Source organism: Apostichopus japonicus, chromosome 22, assembly GCF_037975245.1.
Source record: "Apostichopus japonicus isolate 1M-3 chromosome 22, ASM3797524v1, whole genome shotgun sequence".
In the NCBI taxonomy this organism is placed as follows: Eukaryota; Metazoa; Echinodermata; class Holothuroidea; order Aspidochirotida; family Stichopodidae; genus Apostichopus; species Apostichopus japonicus.
This window is the reverse complement of record NC_092582.1, coordinates 8964134-8990116: the sequence shown is the minus strand read 5'-3', so window position 1 is coordinate 8990116 and position 25983 is coordinate 8964134. Positions and strand designations below refer to the sequence as shown.

The window sequence follows — 25983 nt, the reverse complement described above, 5'->3', positions numbered from 1 at the left end:
ATTTGTTGATTGGTTAATTGATTTAATTATATTTCTTATCTAATTATTCGTAATTGTAACAATACTATGACTATTACCATACATGTAGTATACAACTAAGACGTACCGCATATATGCAAGTTTAATTTGAATATGCTTTTGATCTATTATTTCCAAGTCTGATAAATAATTTTCACATTCGCATAGTGAATCTGCTGGTTACTTCTATCCCATAGCTAGTCCATTACGGCCCGTCTAGATCTTTCATGTGAAGCTATTCATGGCTTCCAACAATTTTCATCTTCAGATCAACTAAAGATTGCTATAGGGGTTGGGCTTCAAAACCTAGACAGGTGTTTACATGCACTTAGGCCTACTTTTTATAACCAACTTTTGGAGAAGAAAGCCATAGTACCCCAGGTGACGAAACGTTTTGGTGTTATGAATGGTGTATAGTAAATGTGTATTTATTTTATGAAACCCTCTCTCTAATGACATTGTTGAAGTAAAATGTCACAAGGACGGCCGTTATGCAATTATTACTTCAAGTTCAATTCGAAGCAAAAAAAAGTTTTAAGCGATCGATGAGTTCGTGTAGTAATTTCTATCAAAAGTCGAAAATCTTGCGTGCGAAACAATATATAAGTAAAAGTCATATTTCTTTACAAATAATTGATTCCTTTTGCATTAGATATGAAAAAAAAGCATACGTATATTTTTTTCGATTGTTTTTTTTTGTTGCTGTTTTTTTTACATTTCATGCACGTTATTAATTGATGTTTATGGATTGAACTACTTACCATTTGCATATAATTAATTGAATAAAAACGATGAGAAAAACATATGGAAATTTGAAGCGTGTTCTTCGTGTATAGTCTTTTCCCTTACCCGATGCTTTATGGCTGAGTTACCATTGAGAAAGTTTAACTCTTTTTTCGCGGATTTTCGGTTCTCCCTAACCCTCCTGGTGTATATGCATTTAAAGAGCGTAACAGTATATATCATGGTTTCCCAAACCTGGAGTCGCGACCCCAACTGGGGTCGCGAAGCAATTCTTGTGGGGTCGCAGGCTTGTTTCAGAATATATAAAAAAATCTGAGGGTACCCAAAATTTACCCGAATTTGAACGTTCGCAGTCAAAATCCTACAAAATTCACCCTGAAAACTCATATTTAGGGTTTTATTAGCTGCCGTTCTAGCGTTTTCCTGAGTGAATCTGGCGTTTTTTGCTCAATTGTCGCTGGCCACCCTGCTTCTGTATATTCACTATATTGTTTTCACATACAACTACAGTACTGTACTACAGGTACATGTGGGCCTGCACAACTTCATTATTCCGGAGACACAAACTTGGGGTCGCGCTCGGATGGCGCTACATGAAATGGGGTCCCCGCCTTGAAAAGTTTGGGAACCACTGAGATATATGGTATTTAACTTTCAATGGGATTGGGGTAAACGACGACGTAAAGCGTAAAGTACTGATGAAATCGTTTGAGGAAGGTGGTTTCAAAAATGATAACTATTTTAAGCTTTAAAAAAATATATAATATAGGCCTTTTCTCGCATGGAACAAACGGTACTCTGACTCTGCGATTTGTGGATATAGAGGGAATTTTTTTTTTAAAGAAACGTTGGTAACATTTTCTCTTTAGTTGTAATTTTAGAGCTGCCCATAGTTCTAAGAAAACTGATAACGAGTTTAGTTTGTATTGCTTTTGTGCCTGATGAAGAAACCAGAAGAGAATTTTTGGGACCAGAAAATATGCATGAATAATAGTTCTCAACAAACGTGTTCTTAAGTACTTTAAGTCTAATGAGTATACCACACGTACCGTATTAATACAACTTAACCAGACGGCTCCCGATTCACAAAGACATTTGGACACCTTTTTGAAACAACCTCCCTCACCCCCTCCCCCACCCGCCCTCGACTCATCTTAATTCTCATTTCAATAGCGATATAAATATATCCTCATGTCAAACCTTGTGGAAATGAGATACTGATAGAATTACCACAATCACCAGAAGGGGAGACAGTTAGAGATATATACCATGAACCTCTCCTAATGAACTCACAAAAAATATACCTTGAACCCCTCCCCCCTTCTCCACCTCTTCTTCCGGTTCCTCTAATCTTTCACTTATACTGCAGCTCCCGCTTCTCAACCAACTTATGTTGACGTAATTACGCGCTGAGCAAAATAATGGCGCTATTTCGAAAAGGTCCGATCAATTATTTACAACGTACAGTAGTTACAAACGGGTGTTACTAAAACGAATGACAATTGCGTTACACATAACGAATGACAATATGTTGTACACACTAAAAAAATGTGTTGACTAAAACGAATGACAGTAATGACAGCACAGCTAGACAAGTTGCTTCAACCGGATATCACAGTTCAGACTTCGTGGGTATCTAGATCTAGAAAAGTACGGACAAGATAAAAACGCACCTTATAGTACGCGAAATTGTAAGTCTGATTTTGAAAAGTAACTTTAACGTCATTTTTCCGATATTAATTGTTAGAAACTAACAATACTATAATCTTGAAACGGCTGCAGTTATCTTTCTATATAAATCTACAGAGGTAAAAAGCACAGCACTCAAGCGCATCCTCACACAAAAACTTTCCCTGTGGTTTCTATCCGTAAATTACACCAAAACCCTGCAACCACGTTATATGCGATTTTCCGCAAATCATTTTTGCGCAGAAAACCAATAACCGCATTTACTCCACTCCGTTAATCATTCTATCTCTTCTCAATACTGTCCTTCGCCTTCATTCGCTGTCATTCGCAAATGATAATTAACCCTGTACAAAGTCAATTGTCAATCGGTCATTCGCTGTCATTCGTTTTAGTTTGTCCCGTTACAAACCTCCTATTTCCTGCACCGCACTGTAGGCGGCAGTGACTATACACATGGAGACAAATAAGGATGGCAAAACCAGAAATATGTTACATTGCCTAGGCCTCAGTGTTGCTAGTTCAAGACCGCGGCCCGTATATAAACTAAATGTTGGCTTAATTTAGTAATTAACAATGCTATAGTCTAGGCTATCGGTGAATCAATTTGCCTACTATTCGTACGTTCGACCTAACTTTATGCTCAGTAGTGGCCTTAGATTGCGGCAGCTGGTTATGTTCATGTGTGTTCACAATATTAACATGAAATCACAGATTTATTTCGTCTAGGCAAAGACAAGAAGTACAACGCAGTAGACAAGGGAGTTGTTAAATCACTGCTCTGACGTATAGTGGTACAACAGTCTATATCTCCCGAGTCATTACAAAACGTAGGCTATCTTTTAACTTACGTTCGTGGTATCTATATTCGATAAACAAATGCAGCGTTTCGTAGTATTTTATAGATGGACAGATCAGTTACAATATTCTATTCCACTTCAATCCATTTATCGTGCTCTATCGCCCTTCCAATACCTTGCCCGTGCACTTTATTTCATACCCCCCCCCCCCCCCCCCCCAACTACACCCGCTGCGGCAATCCCTTTCCGTTTCGCCTATCCTCTAAGTTTCTTTCCGTTTGTACCTGGCCACTTTGGAAATGTTTTCAGCAAATCCGGCCATTTTCAGGAATATTTCTCGAAACGGAAAATTGAATCTTATTAATTATATCATCGTAAAAATGATTTCATAAGGCCTTAATGGCGTATTAAGCCAGCCATGTTCAAAATTCGTGTCTTGAAGTTGTACACGTGAAGACATCTAATCAGTATTTATGTCATTTGATTTAGCCTTTGAAGAAGATCCTGCTAGGATCGAATCGTCAGGCCAACTTACTTTTACACAATGTTTATGTTGTAATCACTGCTAGCTTCCAGTCGCTGTGGCTTGTTGACAGATACTCCACAATTTCTGTGCGACGGTCTAGTGCAATGTTGTACTTGTGACACTAGCATGCATTACCAACTACACAGTAACTTAGGCTACCCTTACGATATTGGTTAACAGCGGAGTTTTCAACGTTAATTTCTGAAACTTCACGAACTCTGACCACTACTTAACACGGAACTCAATGAAAGGAAAGGGCTTATTCTATAGCAATCTGGAACTAGGTCTAGCAAATTGTAACAGTTTCAGTACCGTCCATTAGTGATCCAAGTTAAAGTCTAAATGGCAACAGCTTACGCAATATCCACTACCACAGTTACGGAACAAAATACATCGGTATGCAACGTTAACGTTAGGCGTCTGTTACTAAGACCTAGCCTAAGTTTATATATTTTTCTGTTAGTGTTATTGTTAGTAGGCTACGCCAGGCCCTAAGTTGCAGAATGTTGTGTAGGTAGCATTCTACTTTTAATAGTTGTCTGAGTGACTCGAATTGAGCCAATAGGCAATACTATAACCTTTACTTTAGCGTTACGCTAGGCCTAGTTACTCTAAACTGCAATGTTATTATAACACATGACTCAATAAATTTCAAAGTGATATGACTCCAACACTGAAGTCAAGTCAGTAAAATCACTGGTAACGAATTGACTAAACCTTAAGTTAAATTGTAGCTGATCGTTACAAATATGCTCCACTGGTATTGGTAATGGCTATAGGAATTTCACTTAAAGATCTGCTTTATTGGCTCCAATTATAGCATGCTAGAGCAAGAAAAGTTTTTTGATTATGTAAACTACCTGCCACGATCTTAAATCGACCTCAAGCTTAACAATATGCCTGCATAACTTCTTAACACAATAGACTCTTTGTGTCTCATTGCCTATGTACTTGGGCAACATGACACTGACAATAAACATTTTAAATGCATTTTAAGTCAATTTTAGTAATAGGTCTGATGCTGTTAGGCCCTAAATACCATAGAAATTTAGGTCGTTCCGTTGACCAGTTAAGTGTATTCTCAAACAGCATGAAGTAAATGTTGAAATTTTGTTTCCACTTATAAATTTAATAGAATAGTATCTTTGCCACATAATGTGAAGGATGTAATCAAATTCGGAATCCAATTTATTACATACTTGCAAAATAAATAATAACAAAGTCTGAGATTTTAAACAGTATATACTACAGTGCTTATGAAACATAAATTTGTCCAGCTTTCTGCCTTTTTTGAGAATTAAATGTTGTGACTTCACAAATTGCAACTGTAGTTTTCTCCACATAAAATAAATAAAAATAAAATAACTTTCAAGTTTGCAACGTGTGGAAAAAACTTTTTTGTTAAATTTTTGTTGTTAATCTTAGACTTCATTATCCCTTTAAGCTGCATTCATTGAGTAATGTCCTGTACTGTAGTTCTGACAAAAAAAATGTGAACCATAGAGAACCAACAGAGCTATATAAGTTCACATCTGAAATTATTTTTCCTTTCTCTTTTACTCTTTTGCAGCCATCATTGAAATTAAAACTGAAGAAACCAAAACCGAAGAAAAAAGTCAACTGGAAGCAGGGAGTTGTAGATAATGAACACATGAATAAAAAGAAATCTAAATGTAAGTAGTTGGTTGGTTGGTTGGTTTGTTCATTTGTTTGTTTCATCCCTTGTAGAGTTTGAAGATTTTAAGAGTATAAAAAGTACAAATTATACTTTAAGAGTGAAAGGAAAGTGAAAACATTGAGGGCTCAACAAATTGAATCCTCCATATAGTTAGTTGATGGTATTTAATCAAATCTGAGTGGTATGGTAATTTGCAGAGCATTCCTGTGGAGCAGTGATTCTTTTGCGATATGGTTTGCTGTGCACTTTGATAGGCTTATTAACATCCTACAAATATCATTGGGCTCAATGTGCTTCAGTTCAGGAAAATGACACCTAGAACAATATTTTCACCTATGGTAGATTTTGTTAAGCAATGAATTTTTAAACTAAGGGGCTTAAAATTTTGAACTTCTACGCCTGAGCATACCTTGGGGAATTATATGAGAAACACAATTTGCTGATGGCAAGTAATCTGAATTAATTAAAATGAGATCAATTTCCATTGAGCAACTTCCTGGTATTTCCAAACCCCATTTTGTTTCTTTTTAATATAATGAGACTTTTCAGAGGACCCCATCACCTCTGTGTCAGCATGTATTACATGAATGGGAATCTGCGTAATGTAAGAAGCTGCCGACACACAATATTGAGTATTTTTTTGTTTAATTGTTAGTTTTAAGATGTTTTCTGACAGTAAGACCGGCAGTAAATTTTAGATCTAAGGGCACAGTAAATACTTCATCACAACAGACTTCAAGTACTGACATCATTTTAGAGTACAGTATCAACTCCCTGCTGAATATCTCAATTACTTTTTATGAAAGACAAAGATTGTACAGTACTATAGATACTGTGTGTAACAAGGACAAACAAGGTGGACACATTACTTGTGGAAAGACAAACCCACCCACACTGGGCCAGAATCTGGATGGGGTATTGGACTCAAACGTAACCTAATGTAGATTCTGTATGATTTTGTGATACACTTCCTTTATTTACAAGATGATTTGTTTAAGGTTTTAAATTTATTTGGTCTTTCTCACTCATTCAGGCTGTTGTATTTACGAGAAACCCAAGATCTTTGGGGAGAGTTCGTCCTCGAGTGAGTCAGATTCTGACGATGACTGCAAGATGTGTCGAAAGCAACAGAGAAAGGGATACCAGAAAAAAAAACCAGACGGCACTGATGGTTGTTCACATGATCACCACGGTAACACCTCGGGAGATTAACGCTTAGGCACGCAGGCTGCTTTAACATGAGGGACAGATCTTCAAGGACAAGACCCCTCGTGACCAGTATGGAGCGTGTTGTTTCCCGTAAAAACCTAAAAAGTAATATTGGAAACCGACAGACAGAATGACGGCTTTTAAGTCTGAGCTTTCAAAGACTTCATTGTGTGCTTTGCCACTGTCGAAAAAATCTTAGTACTGTGTAAATACTGTACCTGGCAAGAACATGTCAAGTATCGTCATTAGTATGAGAAACAGAGTTGTTTATCTCAAGAGAGAGGAACAGTTATTAAATCATGGTGTGTGATCTCTGTTATATGGACAACTTTGTACTGTTGTGTACTTTTATTCAATAAAATAACTAAATAAAGTGAGAATAATTGGCTCGCATAGTACATGTACAATAGTCTTTTCATATATCTCCTTGTATGGAAACTATGCTCGTCTACCCACTTTATTGGTAAATTTACTCGTCAAGTTGAGGCAACTAAATTTTACAGTACTTTACAGTACTTTTTGCAAATTCAACTTGGGGCAGATAACAGATGGCAAAATGGCACCCTGTTGTACAACTAAGACTAATAATAACCATGAAGGAGAATTGGTCTTAGAAAACTTGCTCATTCTGTTTATAGTTCAAAGTTTGGCAAAACCTGCAATTAGTGACTTAGTAGTGCTGTTTTACAGGCTGGATGGTCATCGGTCGTGGTTAAGAGATAATGTGCAATCAAACAATGAAACTATAGCTAGTCACTGGATCTCAATACTTGTCCCTCTCATTTTCACAAAGTCAACTTAACCAACTCAGCTAGAGACCTAATGATTGTGACTGTTATGTAGCATCTCCACAGGTTGGTGTTAGATTACTGTACTAATATGTTTTAAATGGGACATTCACAAGTAGACCCTGTGATTCCAGCGATGTGTCAATGGATTTTCCAATAGACATTTCATCTCCATTGCAAAGGGTGTTGTCACTCAATTCCCTGTTGCCAGGTGTCATCATACACTATCACACATATTAAAAATTCATACCAGGATAAAATGTTTACATTGCACTACTATCAACATCTGCAGCGAGAATAAATCGCTTTAACATACTGGATTCAACAGATTTGTCTCCTTCAAACCTTGATATGCAGTGCAGCATTAAATAGAATTCACCTCCTAAACTTCTTCTCTCAACAACCCAAACTTACAACTCAGTAATCTTTTCATAAGTATGTATGCATGTAAGCCACTTTATGGAATAACATTATTATGCAAAGAGCAAAAAAGTTAATATATATTTACGTAGAAACTGGACACCACAGCCTAAGGTGATTGGATTTGATTTCTGCAAATCCAGTGAACATCCAGCTGTGGTGACTTGGAAGAGGAATGTTATAACTCTCCAAGTTTGACAAAGTTATGGGCAAAAGTTATTTTGTTTGGGGGGGGGGGGGAGGGGTTGATCACTCTCAGGAGGTTTGCAGACTGAAGTTTTTGTGCTTTGTTGATTAAATAATTATTGATGACTGATTACAAAGTTTGGTATCGTGTGCTATCATGTTATTAGTGCATATTTCTGACTACCATTGAAAGATCCAGAAGTAAACTTTGATGATGGACCTTTAATGTCCCTTAAACCATGTGTATGTCATATGTATATTGTGAATGAACGAATATTTAAAAAGTTTGAAATTTAGTCGGGAGAGGGAGGGCTGCGTCACATCTTTTGGGGACGTTTATAAATACATATTTGTTTTTGTGCTTTAGTATTGTTTGCTGGATACAAGAACTGATAAAGGTTAATACGGACAAAGAATGAAAACACTGGAAATGAATCAGCTGCATTCTGATCTGAATTTTTTGTGTTTATAATCTGGAAAGAAGTTTCCTCCAAATAACCAGTGAAGATTAAAATTATTTTTCTGTAATGATTAGAAAATCCTACTGTCAGTGTTATTTCCTGACAAGTCTTAAACTGATATACTGTAGTGATTATTTGGAAATTTGCATGGCATCCTATCAGAGAAGAGCAGTTGACATTCATAATCACACACACACTGCAAAGTGTCTGACTAGGACCCAACAATTATACCTTGAAGATTGATTTCATATTAGGAGATATCATAATCAGACATTAATAATTCCATGATATGGACTACAGTATTCACTGGCAGGGGTTGTGCTGTTTTTAAGTTGCCCAGGCCTTCCCCCTTCCTGACTCCTCTCACCTTTTTTGGCCAATTGTTAAAACAAAATCCAGAAAATTTAAGCGGTTTCCTTGTACAGGAATGAGTTTGGGGAAGAAGGCTTGTCGTAATGATAATTGGCAATTTGCTGTATTTTTGTGCATCTGAGAATGTTTGGTTAAATTATTTACTTATTTGCAGTTTCAGAAGTTCACCTTTTACTGTTGTACGTATTATTATGTATTTAGATTTTAAGGAAAGTCAAGATAACATCAACTCATTTGGTAGTAACTCTTTGTGTTGTGTGTTCTGGTGTTTAAATTAATTAACAACTTTCTCAATACTGACGTGACCCCTTTCCGGTAACCAAGATATGTACCCTATCAGTGCCATGCACAGGATTTCAATTTCCCAGACTGAACCTTCCTTGGACGAGCTGTAGGTGGATGAAATACTTGTCTTGTCACTCTTGTGTTCGGCTCCCTTGTACCTTCCTCATAAAACAAGTGGATGTTTAGACATCTTTTCTGAGGTATATTAAGACCATAAAATTAGGGTCTAAATGCAAGGTTGTGCTAATAAATACATTTGATAGTCAAGAAATTTTTCTTGACTGAACAGCTTTCCCCCAACTGGAGATGGTGGCCATGGTTCCCCTCTTACCCTACTTTTGTACACGCCACTGTACCTAAGAAGTTAAGACTGTTCATTGTCTTTAATAGGAAAATGTGGATTCCACTTTCACATCTCTTAGCATTTGTCTCATGTTCTGTGAATGGAACATGTCAACTGAGGTCCTCATACCACACTGGTACGTTAAACTGCTGACGAACAAATTTACTCAGCACATTGCCTTTGAATGTTTCCTGTGGCCAGTGAAAGAGGAAGAAAGCCCAACCATCGTCAGCAGGCTATGTGAAAGAGATATTCATAACAGAAAATATGGAGAAAGGTCTTTTAGGTTTCCTCATAAGTGATACACTCTGATACAGCACAGAAAGAAAATGCATGTGAGAGGAGCTGAAAGTCAAGTAAACAGACAAAAAATCCCCCCCCCCCTGCCCCCGCTCAAGAATGCCATCTTTAATAACTTCTACTAAGACTAGAGCAATCCGATGAACTGCCAGTTATTGAACATATTAGTATTTAGCTCGCCATGCAGACTCGTCAGTGCTTTCATTACAACAAAACTATGAGAAAAGACAGCCATTCCATTTTTTGTTTTACAAATGTATCTTTTATTTCTTCTCTCCTGTTTTCCACTTGACCTAGTATTAACCATACATACACTTTTTTTTTTTAAATTATTTTTATAATGACTTAGGATAATTCTCATAAATGTTAATGCTTTAAAAATCATGGCATGCTATCAATTGATACGAATCTAGTATTGATAACCAAAAAAAAAAAGGTTCCTGTTATTGGTACAGTGATTAATTAAACCTAGAGTCAACTTTAAATCTTTTCCAATTAGAATGCAAACATAGCTTTCATGACCTATAATATACCTGTAACAATTAGTACCACAGAAAGCATATGTGCAGATACATGTCTGTAGAAGGGAAGGAGGGATAATATGGGGGGAATTTGAAAAGACTTTTAATATTATAAATGGTCAGTATTCTAGTGACCTTATAAGTGACTTTTACAAATTTTGTCTTAAACTAGTTGCGCAAAGAACAATGGTAACCTTATCACACTGGAGTTGTATGATTGCTAACTCCTGGTGGAGTGATATTTCTTAATGGGCTTCATTTCAGCGTGTCCTTAATAGGACATTTTATAAAGAGGACATTGGTTTTGGGGTGCAATTTCCCACTCTTTACACAACAAAATGACAGTTAATAAACAAAGACTGTCCTTACAATTTGCATATTAATCTCACTGTCCACAACTTTTTTTTATTATTTTTTATTATTGCTAGCACCACTTCGACTAGGGATCTCAAGTTAAAACTTCAATCACAGGAGCTCTGGTAAACCAGTGACATGTCATGAGAGATTACAACTGACTACATGAATCGCTGTGACTTTTGAACTTTGAAACAACTGTAAACACACAAGGTATATGAAGATAATGAACACTCTAGTCAATCGTCTACAAAAGTATGTTACTAATTATTATAAATTGTTTGTCATAAGTGCAATACGATATACCCAAACTCCATAGCCTTCCTTTAAACTTTGTCAATGTTGTCCCCAGATGTATTGGAGAGAAAAACACGCGCGTACACTCGCACAGGATCAGACTGACACCCTCGAAACAACTTTCCTCTACACTGTTAATTTCTCTCATATAATATACTGTATAATTATAATGCAATCTGACAAAGTGCTACAACTTGTAGTTCCCACATTTATTAAATAAGTGGAATATTTGGCCTTTATAGATTTCAGGAGCTACAAAAGCTCTTATGAAATCTTATGAAAAGTTTCATTTCTTACACGAATGCCACAATCCAAAAACACATGCATTAAGGTAACAATTTTGTTTTTATTTGATGAACCAGTAAGGTTTCTTTTCACTGCTTCTTCCTTACTCCCACAAATAAATTCATACAGTAAGAATGTAAGTATTTTATAATGCAATCTGCCACCACAAAATTACTGCTTCAAACAGATAGTTTCAAAACATCCTCCTTTCTGTTATGGTAGTTACCCCATCTCGCTAATTCATAATATTGCACATGGTTTGATGACTATTTAGGAATGTAAGCCCTATCACTGTTATATATATATGTTTAAGTTCATGTTGTGCTTGGTCCTAAACATGAGAAAAACTAGAACCATCAATTACTTCTTAAGCTTAATACCAGACAAAAAAGAAAAACTCTGAAAAAGAATAAATGTGACCGATGTATAATAAAACATCGAGAACCACTCACATCTTTATCCGATGGATGAATGTAAAATGACAAAAATTCCTGATTTCAACTGTAAAGAATTATAAACTCATATAACAAGATCACATCTAAGCCCTATGTTCCCATTACTCTCACCCCACCGAACCCCCCTTCCCCTCCCCAATAGGCAATCAGATTTTTAAGGACCTTTTCTGGGTTTCCCTCGGATAACAAGGTCGGTTTTGTTTGTCCTGACAGCAAGTTTGGTTGTCTGAAAAAATGTAAATTAACAGAATGACCATTATACCACACTGTAAGAGAAATGTGTAGGTTTAGTGAATAGAACAGCAGTTTTGAGCCAGTATAACTTCCCATTAGGTGGATCATAGGCCCACCATTTATATTTTATTTAAGTATTTCCAAGTGATGGAGGGTGATACCAAATGTATCATTTTAACTATTTGGTGGTTTATAGTTACAATGCAATTTGATGCAGACAACTAGGCGTCCACTGGACGACCTCCAAAGCTGGTTTTGGTTGCCTGAACAGATATTTGGACGTCTCAGATGACTGGACGACCATTAAAAAAATTTGCCCCGAACGTTAAGACAATCTCTATGAGAGGTCTTTGAAAATGTATTAATTCAAACAATTATCTTTAGATGGCAGACGTCTTAATAGTACTATGTAACCTCTCTCCAACTTGTCCTGTCCATTAAGACAAAACTCCCTGAATACATTCAACTTTAATTTGCTGTAACATCATACATGAGGATCGTGGAAACAATACATTTATGCTTTTGGTGCTTTTTTCCCCCCTATTTTGTATTCAAATTTCAAAATTCAAGGTTTAAATAATTTGCACTGTACACACTGCTGGTTAAGGACAAAGGGTTTCAACTCTTCTTCTTACCTAGCAATAAAAGGAGAGTTGGAAAATAGCTCTAAAAATGGTTGGTATTCTTACAAATTCACAGAATACTAGAGGATGAATTTTACCAGTAGATGAACAGTCCATGAGGAAAAATAATATGCAACCTTCCTCTCATGCTGTGCATAATACAGAACTAGGCTATTCCAAAGTTAAACCATCCTTCCCCTCTCTATCACCCCTTAAAAGTTAGCTTCCACACACAATAAGCTATATGAAAGAACTCAATTTAATAAACATGTAATGGCTTAAGATATTGGCATTATTAAAAGTAACCGCTCAGGAACGCTCTCAACGATCCCATTCCATTGATGATGCTTTTGTTTGTTATCTTTGTTGAATAATCTAGGGTCACTCCCCGTTGGTCAAGTGAAACTGCTGTAACATTATACTTGTGTCTGATTTAAAGTTGATGATAGGTAACAGGATAAACCGCCATTTACACATCTTCAATCTGACCCTGGGGAATAAAAACAAAAAAACATGATAATGATAGTTGAGCTTGATGGTTCAGGCGGTATTCACACTTCAAAAACCTCACTCGCTTGACTTTTATTTCTAGCATTTTTACTGGCTTAAGACACAGGACTTATCTCCAGGCAGTCTTGTTGTCACAGACGTTCAGCTCTTTAGGCATCAAAGTGCAATTTTGCTGTACGTTTTTACTCTGTGAGCAATATGCTTTTCACAGAACAACTATCAAATACCATCGGGAGTCCCAGATACAATTCAGATCTCTGGAGAAGTACTGCGATACGCGTTTTGAGTTTTGAACTTCCAAGATCCACGAAAAAAATATGGCTGAATAATAAACAATTTTTTTTGTTCAAGGTACCAATCAGAGACTTGATCCCCCCCCCCCCCCCCACTCTGTTCCCACATTTGTTGGATACCCATTAGATATACTATGAGATCTATGTGGATATGACCATTTTACTCCTACTAATATCACACTTACTTCACACCTACATTTCCACATCACATGTCCATGTAACACAGGTGGGAGAGGGTAGGAAACTAATCTTATGTCCCACAGTGAACTTCTGAACCCAATTTGCATCATTAAAGGGTGTACCTACTCCCGGGTAAAAGTGAGAATATTACAATTCTGTTGAAATATGTGATCATGTCCATTGTCCATCTGTTAAGTTGAAATAACCTATCACAACTAGGTCACAAACTTCCCCCATTCTATACTTATTTCAATGTTTTTTCTTTGCTGTAAGGTTCCGGCTCCCATTAATAGAATATTGAGAACCTTCTTGCAGGCAACATGTTTGGCTAGTTGTCAAATAATTTCTCTCCCTTTATGCTTGAGTACAGTACATCTACCACACCATGGCAACGAATAGCAACACAGCAAATGCTTAACACAACACATCACCAACAAATTACACAACCCTCAACATTAATCACACTATCTCACCTTAGGCTTTGAGGAGAGTATTTATGACAGCCTTGGCGTTCAGGTTTCGGAGATCGCTGTAGGTCTGTCCGGTTCCCACAAAGACAATTGGCTGACCAGTAGTGTACGTCATGGAAATGGCTGCTCCGACCTATGAAGAGATGGGAGAGAGTGCATGGATAAAGAAAGGAGCAGGTAGGAATTGAACTGTCTGTCAGCATTAAACACCGACTTAAAGGGTGTGAAGACTCGCGCAAAAGGAAACGTCTAATGCCGGTTATCTGACCTAGTTTCGAATGTGGTGTAACGAAAGTGTTACACACCACCATCGATCCCAGAAAATACGCATGCAGCTTGCTACCTTTGGTAATTAGACACTATGCGTACAGTCAGTACATACAGCTGCGGTCAATACCCACAGCACTGTACAAATGATACAGCGATGGACATCTCAGGTCCAGCTAAAGATAACAAGGTATCACGTTTCATTACTGTCTGCATTTTGTAGCGACAAGCAGAAACTTCACTTGCAAGCAACGGAAAGTTAACATTTTCAGAGCGCGGCACGCGGTTTGGGGCGAGTCTTCAATGCCTTTAGTGATGGGTGGGTAGGACGAGGAATACCCAGAATGAAAAACAGCAAGAGGAGTACACTGTATGTCATATCCTCTACAGGCTATTTTCAGGAAAACTAGGAATTTCTTTATTGCTTACAAAGCTAAACTTACAACAAGATGTACATTTCAGGCATGGATGTGGCCACAAGTATAAAGTGACAATCAACTACTGTCTGTTTACACAATTTTTAATTGAAATAAAACCCTGTCCAGAGGTTCAAAAAGTTAGACCAATAGAGCAATAACAATAATGGTTAACAAAAAAAGGTTTCTAAACTAAAGCAAAATATCATCAATACTCAATCTACTTGCATATTTTTCATAAAACTTTATCATTTTGAAAGTGTTTGAAAAAATGAGTCCGGGATATTTCTACCAGTGATTTCTATTAAATATCATTATATAAGTAAATCTATGAAAAACAAAAAAAAGTGACTGGGAAATGTTTAAACAATGGAATTTTAATGGCTAGAAGGGGATTTAAAATCAGTGACCTCTGGGTTACAGCCCTCTCCAGCCTCTCCCGAATGAAGTATCCAGCCTTAGATTGTGGTGATCCCTATATAGCCTTTTCTTTGCTAGGGGTGCCAGTAAGACTGAAAGCTCACTGGTTTGAATCTCGTTCTAGCCAAAAATTTCTTTGCTCTTTTTCTAAAACTCTCAACAACAGTTAACTTTCAGATAAAAAAAACATGTCAGTTCGTAGAACTGAAACATGTCATTTCGTAGAACTTACCTTATCATCGATGGTGTCAAACTTTGTGAGCACAATGCCATCGATGAGGCGAGGTTGCTGGGATTCTGAGAAGTCTGCCAGGGCTCGGTTGAACTTGGTCAGTTGGTCCACAGCTTCATTACCCACAAGAGCCTCCCCCACGAAAAGAACCAGGTCCGGTTGATTTACTTTGATCAACTTTAAAAAGAATAAAGAGCAACAATACAGCACTGGTAATATACCAGTTTCAGGGAGAGCAACGACTAAGAAAATCACTATGGAATGCCAAGTTGGTCAAACAAATGGACAGAAGTGTACTATCTGGCATCAGCACACTGAGTGAGACTGTTATTTATTTCAAACTGATAGTCCAATACAATCACAAATTACCTCAACCAGATTTCATTTCACAACACCATACCATGGTTTATCTAGCTCTAGCAACACACTTTCTACCCAGTTGTCCCACCCCCCTAAAACCCTCATCCATCAAACACATTCCACCACCAAAACACTCATCTACCAAACATGATCCACGCCAAACCCTCATCCATCAAACACACTCCACTCCCAAAACTCTCATCCAAACACGAACCACCCCAAACCCTCATCCATCAAACACATTCCACACCTAAAACCCTCATCCAAACACAATCCACCCCAAACCCTCATCCATCAACCACATTCCACTCCTACAGTAAAACCCTCATCCACCAACACATTCTATCTTAATACCTACTATCCCTCTCCCTCAAAAATTCTCTTTCCTCTCCAAGCCTCTGTAACCCTCCCTCATGAAGAAAGGAAGATGGCGTGAAAATTGTTGCAGACTTACTGAGATGAAACAACGTAGATATATGTCTGTAGATGGACATACACTTATACAAGATCCTTAGTTGCAGGAGGTGGCAATCCAGATATCGAAATATGTTGGACCACTTGAATTATACAACACTTCATCCCTTCTCTTCCCCTCCTCTTTGTCAAATTGCTCAAAGATTGTCTCTTTTATCACAGATGATTGGCAGTCATAATAATACAAGCATGCCAGAGGAAAAGACTGCTTCACCAAGTAATATAAGCTGTTGACCAACTGGTTACATCTGTAGTCTATTATGGTCCATTTTTTAATGCTTGATATCTCTTAAAGCAGCATTTTGCGTTTGGTCGCCGTTTTCTATTTTTTTGACATGTCCATCGAGTTTTTTACATATATCAATCACAAAACAGCAAACTAAGATATCAGCCAAGTTTTTCCCTGCCAACATCGTTAATTGGCGAGTAATTAAGGATATTTGCAGAGAATGAGAAAAGTATCCACGACAAAATTCCACATTTAAAATTAATTTCTTACAGTACGCCAAACCCACTAGTTTGAATTCAACCAATCAGAGATGCAGGTTTAGTTATGAGCCGTTGCTAAAAATAGATTCAAGACTTTGCGTTGGCACAACCAGAGAGTTGTTATGGAACTCCCTGGTACAACTGCCAAATAGACTGTACACAAATCAAGCTTGGTGTTGGATTACACATTGGTCAATGACGTTCGTAGTGTTTAAATATTCATATTATGGGCGAGGTTAATTGGGATTCCAACGGAAAATATCTTGGAGAAAAACAAAGTTGAAAGTTGCAAATTTTTAGACTTTTATGCCACCATTTGAAGTAAGATTTAATTAGATATGCAAGTTACGTATGTCGTTATGGCATAGTGGAGTCAGTGAGGTTGAGAAATATCATAGAAAAAGACGCAAAAAGCTGCTTTAATACTTACCTTGGTCAAGGCTCTCATGAGAGGTTCGTTATCCTGCATTCTCCCAGCCGTGTCAATCAGCACGATGTCGTAATTAAAGTCATTAGCTAAAGGAGCAATAAAGTTGACCTGATGTTAGTGATGTGATGGTTACATTGAAAAGAATGTAGAGACAACATACAATAATAACTTAGCCAGCAGAATCTAACCAACATTGTTTCTTTGTGACTGTCACTGGCATCTAAAGCAGACTAACCATATCACAGTGCAATGGAATGGTGAAAACAAAAGTATTTCTTGAGTGTGATTTGTGGATACTTTTTCAAAGCATTTCATTTTTGTTGTGAAATGGTAAGCATTCAAGTGTATTTAAAATGAACCATAAGTATTTTTAGGGGGAGGCATTAGGCGTAGATTTACATCATCTTGAAATTGTATTATGTCATTACTGTCAGTAGCAAGAATGATGGTCATGTTCAGTAAAGTCATTACTGTTGAAAGATCCCCTTCATGAAATGTCACCCTGGAAGACTACTAATTGCCGGCTTAACATTGATAAAGGCCAGGCCGATACACAAGTCAATTTTTAAGTGGGCATTACACTCCTTGCGTTAAACTAGTCATGATAGCAGGTTCAGACACCTCTGTATCTTACATGTAACCCTGAGTCTAAACAAGAAAATCTGGACTATCTTTTTCTGTATGTCAAATGTATTCAATGCCCAACAAACAACAATCTCATTTTTTTTACCGTATTTGATGGCTTCCATAGCGACTCCAGCCGAGTCCTTCCCATACCCCTTTTCAAACAAGAACACATTAGGAGAACCCCCTTTGACTGGGTGGAGTGCATTCAACCTTCGATGGTGGGTCCTCAGCTGTTCCACGGCGCCAGAACGAAAGGTATCGCAGGCAGCGATCAAGACGCGAAACTTGTTCTCTACGAGCCAGAAACAAATCTGAAAGTGAGAGGAAAATTGGCAATCAACTGAAGAGAAATAAATCTCTGTTTAGCTACAATAATACTTAATGGGTGAATAAACACAAGTTAACATAAAGTTTGGCAGCCGCAAGCCCACTGACAAATAAAACTACAACCTGACACTTGGGTTTTTTCTACCCCAAAGATACGGGAGACAAAGTAACCCTGTGAATATCAAGTGCCCTCTTAATATAGAGTAGGAGCTCTGACCGCATTGCTGAATCCACTGCCAAGAGAATTTATTGTTAATTATGCGGTTCTCGCAAAATTCACAATTGGATGGTCTTCCTATGACAAAGATTTTTCTTCATTTACCTTGGCCAAGTTGGTTGATTTCCCAACTCCATTAACTCCACAGAAGGTGACGGAATAGGGACGCCCCTGGGACCTTGCCTCCACGGCATCCCGGAGGATGTCAACACGGCGCTGAGGTGTCAGGATCTGTACCAACGACTCCTCCATCCCGGCTCGTACCACATTGGCCACACCTGCCAAAGATTTATATTTGGAAACGTGCTGAAAGCTATCTTAGTGTGGAGATATATGTATGCACTTAGACATCTTTATTAAAGGCAAACTGCAGCTGACAAGTCGGTATTAACTGAAACATTTATGGTCTAGATGTTAATGTATAACATTTCCCCCAGTTGCAATAAAATTCTTTAGTCTGTAATAATAGTGATGTAGACAAAACTTTCCAAGTGAAAAACTTACGGTCAAAAGTTCCCATTACTTTTCCTTCCAGTTTCTTGGCAACTGAATCGCAGACTTTTTCAGCAATTTCTTGTGCAACGTTCTTGGCTGTAGAGTAAAAACTACAGTGGTTGAATTAAAAGTCTGGGGATGGGACAATCCATTTAAATGAGACATTGAGAGACACATCATGACCGGTCCGTTATACCGACACGAGACAGAAACAGACGAATGCTGTTACAATAAGAATAACTGTAATTGACTAAATCCTTCTGAGAGTAATGTTTTTGAATTTCTTTCCATCATTATTTAGATAATTAGAGTACATACATAATTACAGCTACATTTTCACAAAGGATACCTACTCATACTGATAAATATAAGAAATCCTGACACAAGTTCAGTTGAAACGTTTCTTCATATCGTGTGCCATTTTACAGATTAGGGTTAAAAAACATTGTCTATTCGGCAAGGAAAACTTATGATACACTGAAGCATCTTACAGCTTACATGTATATTACTTCATGATGTGTGTAACAGTAATGCTTGATGAAACAATGTTAACTAACAGATACATGGTGACATATAGCAGAACCAACAGCACACTGTAAGATGTCTCACAATGAAGGAGCTGTTGCCCGAAGGCCATGAGACACAACCACATTTGTGTCCATAATGGGAATGACATCTTTATCACAGTAATGATTGAAACCTAAATTGCTCACCAATGAGATGATCTCTCATTTTGGCCATGACTGGGCCCATGTCCTCCTTGCTCAGTTTCTTTGACCCGACGAGGCCACTGAACATGCTAAATAGGCCGTAACTGGATTTCTTAGTCCTTGAAATAAGAGAAGGTACAAAAAAATCAGTACAAAGAAAGAAAGAAATCACTGAAAAGTGAGGTTGAGACAAGGCATACATATCGACACTTTCGAATCAGAATGCTCTAAATTTCAGACAGCATTTAAAGAGCAGGAGTGACTGTTACTTTAGGTAGCAATTGCAAAAGGATCTGTAACACAGATGGAAACTTGTGATTTTATCTCTGGAAACCAACAGATTTTACACTGAAAATTTGTGATTGTAACACACGTTAGTACGTTTTCACCCTTTGTCACACATTGCCAAAGGCTTTTTCATGGGAAATTGAGTGGAAAAACCGCAGAACGCAGGAATCGGTGACAACTTGTGGCAAAAAATCCAATGTATGAAAATGTGTGAACTAGACCTAAGAAACACATGATTTTGTATGACACAGAAGTTTCATAGACATATATATATGTTTCTCTGTTCTTGTGTTTGCCACAGGTTAATAGAGACACACATTAATATCACACTTTGTAACATGTGTCAGAATCCACAGGGTTTCCACACATTTTCACACATGTTTTAGACATACATGAAACACAGCAAAGCAAGTGGTTTTATATGTGCAATTTGTCCCAAAGACACAGGCTTACCACACATGTCTATATATATATATTTGTTCTTTCTTTTGTGTTTCACAGATGATCACAGGTCGACTTTGCCAAAGGTTTTTTTCGTCAGGTCGCAGAAGATACGACCCAAATCCATCAACGACGTGACTCTTTTAGGACGAACATAACCGTCATAGTTTTGTGCTCATTTAGATATCATGCTGCATACAGTTGCCTTGAATTGTATCTAAGAACCAAATGATCTTACTTAGCTGCATCCTGACGAATATCTTCTTCTTCCTCTTCTCCATCACTGGACTCTTCTGCTAAATCCTGAATGGTAGCACTCTCGCCGACATTCTTCCTCTGTTGTGAAACAGGTACAAAGTCATGTCAGTCATATTTCATACATATATTCAAAATTAGGACCTTTGTCTCGTTATAACTAAACTTTCTGTGTTATATTTCTTTGGTTTAAAGGTTAAATTTTACTCTACAACACTGATGATCAATTCTCTTTGAAACTTCCAGTCTCCATTCTCTCTACTCTCTCATCTTAAGATTTATCAAGTACACCCCTTCTTCCTGGACACATGTGATTTGAAGGTTATCTCAAACAGGTAAAAAAATCAACATAAAAATAAAGCCAAACAAAACAACAAGAAAATAATACATTTGGTCGAACTGTCATACAACGAACATGTAAGAGACACAGATTAAAAGCTAACAATAAATCACAGAATCAGTGTGAGATGAACATGAAGTTAACATTTCCAAAATATCAAGTTTTCCTTCATACCTCGTTTTCTAGATCTGGATCAGTCGCCTCTACTGGCTGTTTACTTTTAGAAAAGTCCAGATCAGCAAAATCTCTGGGTTTCCCATTCAGTCCCCAGTCTTGGTTCTGTTTCCCTTTCTTTGTCGGTGGCTTTCTGTTGGAAAACGTGCAAAGAAATTAAACCCAACATATAAAATCATGTACACTTTCAGCATGCTAATTATTTACAAAAAAAGAAAAAGAAAAGAAAAGGAAGATAGGATAATGCTCACAATTCCGTATCTCCAATAGTCAAAAAAGTTCATTCTCCACTGTACATCTGCGTATAAAAGTCACAGTAGAACCTATCCAAAGCTCCAGCTCATGATACCCAACAAAACTAAACTGAGGGGAAAAACAAGGCCTTGATGGTTAACCATCAAAGCTTATATATTTAAAAACAAATCATGTTTAATACCAGCATGATTTGCAAAAGGGTCAACATGGCTTCCAATTCGTTACATACATAAGGGATGAATTAATTTGTCTGCATTGTTTCATTTACTTGACTTCTTTCTTTTCCTTTGGTTTTGATCCCTTCTTCATCAATTTCATTAAGTTCTGTTGTCTGGTTTCCTCGTCCAGACCTCCGTCATCGTTGGTGACTTTTGGTTGGTAGTCTTCCATGGTGCCATTACTGACACCATTAGTGGTGTCGTGCGCAGGGACACCATTGGTAGTTCCTTTGTTGCTTGCCCCTTTGTTCTTCTTTTTCTTCTTCTTTGGAGTCCCATCAGCACCTGATTAAAGTAACACCATGAAGGAAATAACACCTAGAAGCATCACAGCAAGCAGCTTTTCAATACTGTAAAATGTGATACATGAATTTGAAAGAAACAAACGTTTTTTTAGGCTATTAATTTCATGGAATTCGAACCAGTAACCTCCTGGCTTACAAGCCCCCACCAAGTTTGAACTTGATCGTACTTACGGTCTGGTAGGAGTTGTGAATTTGACCTTTGACCTCAATTGACCCCGACCCTAAAACCTCAATCTGTCTTATTTTAATATTTGCATAATCAGTCTCTAAATATCATGTGGTTACTGACTTTACCTACATGAATTTTAGATTTCTTGACCTTTGACATATGATGTTATTGATGGCAAGCATGAGTTAACATGGTCAGGTACAGTACCTACCCTCCAAGTTTGAACTTGATTGGAACTAGGGTCTAGGATAAGTTCTGGACCTTTTTTCCCTCGCTGACTCACACTCACCCACAAGCCCACTCACACACTTCCTCACAATTCTGATGTGGGGTAAAGTACAGTATGTCATCTCCCTATATATTACAAGTAGTGAGAAGAGATAAATACCTGCTCCCTTTTTCTTCTCATCATCACCCGCATTCATTATCATGGAATTAATAGTTTTCTTGGACTTTGAAGATTCTTCAAACGATTTCATCTGCAGAATAAGTAAAGAAAAGGAAACGCAAAAACACAATCAAGCATCCATCAAAATGTTGTAAAGAACAAACACGACAAATTCTTCTTATTCAAATTGTGTAGATGATCTCTCATTCTCGTGACTATGTCATAATCAGTCTTAATGTCACAGTTCAAAGCCCTGACCAAACTACCAGCAACTATAAGGTTTGAGAATCCAAACAGCAATGGACCACACACTTCATGCAGTTTGAACATTATGAAAATATAAAACAGCCTGGGATATATAATACTTTTGTTTGGGGTGACAACTGAAGGTCAAAATATGCTGGCATAAGCACATGCTACATTTCATAAATTGCAACTAAACTTGTAACATCACAACCTACAAACCTCATATAATATTTCTTGACACTTCTACAGTACAGTTAGTTGTTTGACAAGGTTCTTCTCTGGGATGATGACTAGACTAAAATGGCATACAAAAATCTTTGTAAACTTGTCAAATTGCCATGAAATATAAAGCCTCACCTAAATACCCACAAGTATACAACACGTACATACTTATTTAAAGAAATCTTGTTCATAAAAGTTTGCAGCACGATTTTCTGGACAACATGTACTCAATACTGTACTGTACAATACTGCACACTGTCATGGTTTTACCATCTTCACTTGCAGACAATTTATCAATATAGCTACCAGGTTGCGATTTTTGGTCCAATCCAATAAACTAGTGTTACGATCAACTCGATCAAGGCCAGAATACACCTCCCCTTGGGTTCACAACTCAAATGACTAAACAGCACACTGTAAAATTTAACTTTAAATATAACAATAAGTATTTATTTAATTGTGTGTTCAAGTTAATTAAAATCAAACAAAGATCATTTATCAATATCTAAGCAGTTTACACTAAAACAGATTTAATAAGTTATACTATAATTTACTCACGACCTGGTGTGTGCCGCGACGCGAGCTGCAGCATAAGTCCAGTGACAAAAAGTCCTGGCGAATATTCCGGCGAAACTTGTAGACGGACGAATGTCCAATATTGAAGAAATCCAGCTCCCAACTTGATGACTTCCACTTCGGAGGTCGACTACTATTGAATGTCCAAGTTGTGCTTGCAGCTTGTTTATCCTTGGATTCCTGTCCTTGGGTAACTCAGAGGCCACAATAAGTAGTGCTGACTGGCACAGAAACGAAGACGGCTACACAACGATGGGCGACTTCGAAGCTGGTAAACTTGTAGCAAATCCACTAATAAAAAGACAGCTATAACTCTACTGTCAAACTAAGTGAGTATTTACTCACACTGGAATTGTAGGATTCACTTGAGCGAGATGTTATTAAACTCCTGGAGCCAAGATGGTTAAAAACTCTTGATCTCAAATTATCAGGTGCTTATATAGCATTTTCACAAGTCCAGAAAGATCTTGCAATGTCCATCCATTCTAGAAGCATCTTACAGTAGCTCCAGCTCAGTTCAACCAATCCAAAAGGTCACTTCACCTTTCCAGGAAATCCTCACCTAGTGTTCTAAAAATAGCACAGGGGATGTCCCCTTGGCAGCACTCCAATGTTCTAGCATGTTCCAATGTGTACTGTGTTGAGATGTTCTAAATTGTTCTCAAATGTTCTAACTCTTCTAGAAGCTTCTCAACTTTTCCAAATATTCTGCACACACCAGATATGCACACACACCAGGCAGTTCTATACTATGATTCTTAGATTAATTTATAATATTCTGTAATATTGATTTATAATACAACTAATTGTTGCAAAAATCATACAAATTATTGAGATTACTTAGGGGCCTGTAACACTAGTACGAGGTAACATTTGATCATTTTTTCTCCCTTAATTTGTTCGCTTGTTTTAACGCTCACCTCCACTTTCTTCTGTGCATCGCTGCTTGCCACTGCATCTTTTAGAGTGGTACGAAATTCACTCGTAAACTCAAAGTTTCCTCCGTAACTCCTGGTCCTTAAGGCATCTTCGTATTTAGCTCGGAATGCCCTCTGGATATCATCTAAAAATTTGTCAATGTACGACAAACGTATGATGTTTTGGTAAGCAACCTAAAATTAAAATGTAAAAATGAGAACAAAACAAGAACATAGTAAGTTAGTGTAAAAAGTTGTTTGCTCATATAATAAATGCAGATAGTGTGCTGGTATTGCACCAACTTGTAAAGCAACTTGTGATAAACTTGATTAAGTGCCATCTCTGAAACAAATTGAATTTTTCTCTTTTCCATTAGTTTTGTCGAAATTTGCGTTTACAGATATAACAAAGAAGAAGACATTTAATAGATTGTCTGTAAGTTTTCAAAGCAAAAAAATAATTAAAAAATATCAATAAGTTATCTTCCAAAGAGCATTGTAAAATTATTCAAGGTCTTAATTCCTAATAATGAGCTTTGCTTGGAATATTAATTGTGCTTTCTGGTTTTATTAGAAACTAAAATTGTACAAAAAGTCATTCACAGATGGTTACTGCTAATAGAGTGTCTTGCTAATAAAAAATTGTTTCATGTTGAAAATAAGGAAGTTATAAGGATGGTTCTGCTCAAGACAATTACCACAAAAACCACTTACCACAAACACCAGTTCAAATTCATTATCTAATTTATACTTCAAGGTAAGAGCTCCATGGTTAAAAGAGTTGTCTCCACCTCTCTCCTAATAAAGAAAAAACAAATGCAACTTCCCTATAATATAGAATTCAAGCACATAGCAAGTAATATCACATAGTAAGTAAAGACAATCAAGTGGGAATTGCATAATCATTCTGTAATTTTCGTAATGAAATTGAACCAGCTGTGCTTGGCTACTTAGCATGATACCCTAAACCTTCAAGTTACATTAAAGTCCTAAAATGTGCGCTAAAATAAAGTCAACAACAGACTAGGCCTACTTCTAACTTAGTTCTTTTTAGTGATTGCTTTTACCAAGGAAATAACTTTAATAAAGTAAACCATGGTCTAATATTAAAACTGCGGAAAATGTATAATATATGAAAGGAATGATGCAACCTACCGACATTTTTTGTTAACCTACTTTTGGGTCAGGCCCCACCAGTCATTTTGTGTCAATTCCTCCTGAACACAAATTTAACCTTTTTACCTTACATTTAAAATAAAACTAAGGCCTACGTGCAGGTTAAAAAGAATAACAGAACGTCTACATCTGCCTTGGCCAGCTCCTCCACTCAGTACAGCGTATACAGCCCAAAAAGTACAGGTCTAGACTACCATATGGGAATTGCGAACGTGATTGCATAAATAAGACCGTACACGTCTGACGTTATCCTAACGTGTTATGTGTTAGCCTTAGGTCTAGTTTTGCGTAGTGTTACTGATCATGATAATGAAATGAAGGCTTTTGTTTGGTTTTTGGTTACCTGTAAGATAATACTTTTAATAAGTGAGTTGACGGGTGGTCCGAAGGCTTCATATGTTCCCTGGAAATACCACAGAACAATTCCACCCTTGCTAAAAATTGTGAAAAGGTCTAGCATGATGAAATATTGTTGTCTATACTCTGTTATATTATTCTTGTCTGTAATGCA

General features: G+C 37.2%; 2 protein-coding genes across 2 annotated transcripts; one reads left to right on the top strand and one right to left on the bottom strand.

Moving 5' to 3' along the window:
- Positions 1–3777: 3777 nt before the first annotated feature.
- LOC139963884 (E3 ubiquitin-protein ligase PPP1R11-like) lies at positions 3778–8912 on the top strand. Its single transcript, XM_071965091.1, has 3 exons — positions 3778–4170; positions 5345–5447; positions 6486–8912. Exons 1-3 carry the CDS (start codon positions 4117–4119, stop codon positions 6662–6664), a joined length of 336 nt encoding a protein of 111 aa, XP_071821192.1. The 5' UTR covers positions 3778–4116; the 3' UTR covers positions 6665–8912.
- A 4033-nt stretch (positions 8913–12945) lies between these two features.
- Positions 12946–25983, bottom strand: LOC139963580 (signal recognition particle receptor subunit alpha-like). Its single transcript, XM_071964458.1, has 15 exons — positions 25816–25983; positions 25011–25094; positions 24300–24491; positions 22336–22426; positions 21524–21758; positions 21001–21133; positions 20470–20567; positions 19506–19621; positions 18802–18888; positions 18403–18575; positions 17857–18064; positions 17127–17212; positions 15374–15550; positions 14042–14171; positions 12946–13075 (listed from the first exon to the last, which is right to left on the bottom strand). The coding sequence occupies exons 1-14, from the start codon at positions 25930–25932 to the stop codon at positions 14043–14045; spliced, it is 1926 nt and encodes a 641-aa protein (XP_071820559.1). The 5' UTR covers positions 25933–25983; the 3' UTR covers positions 12946–13075; position 14042.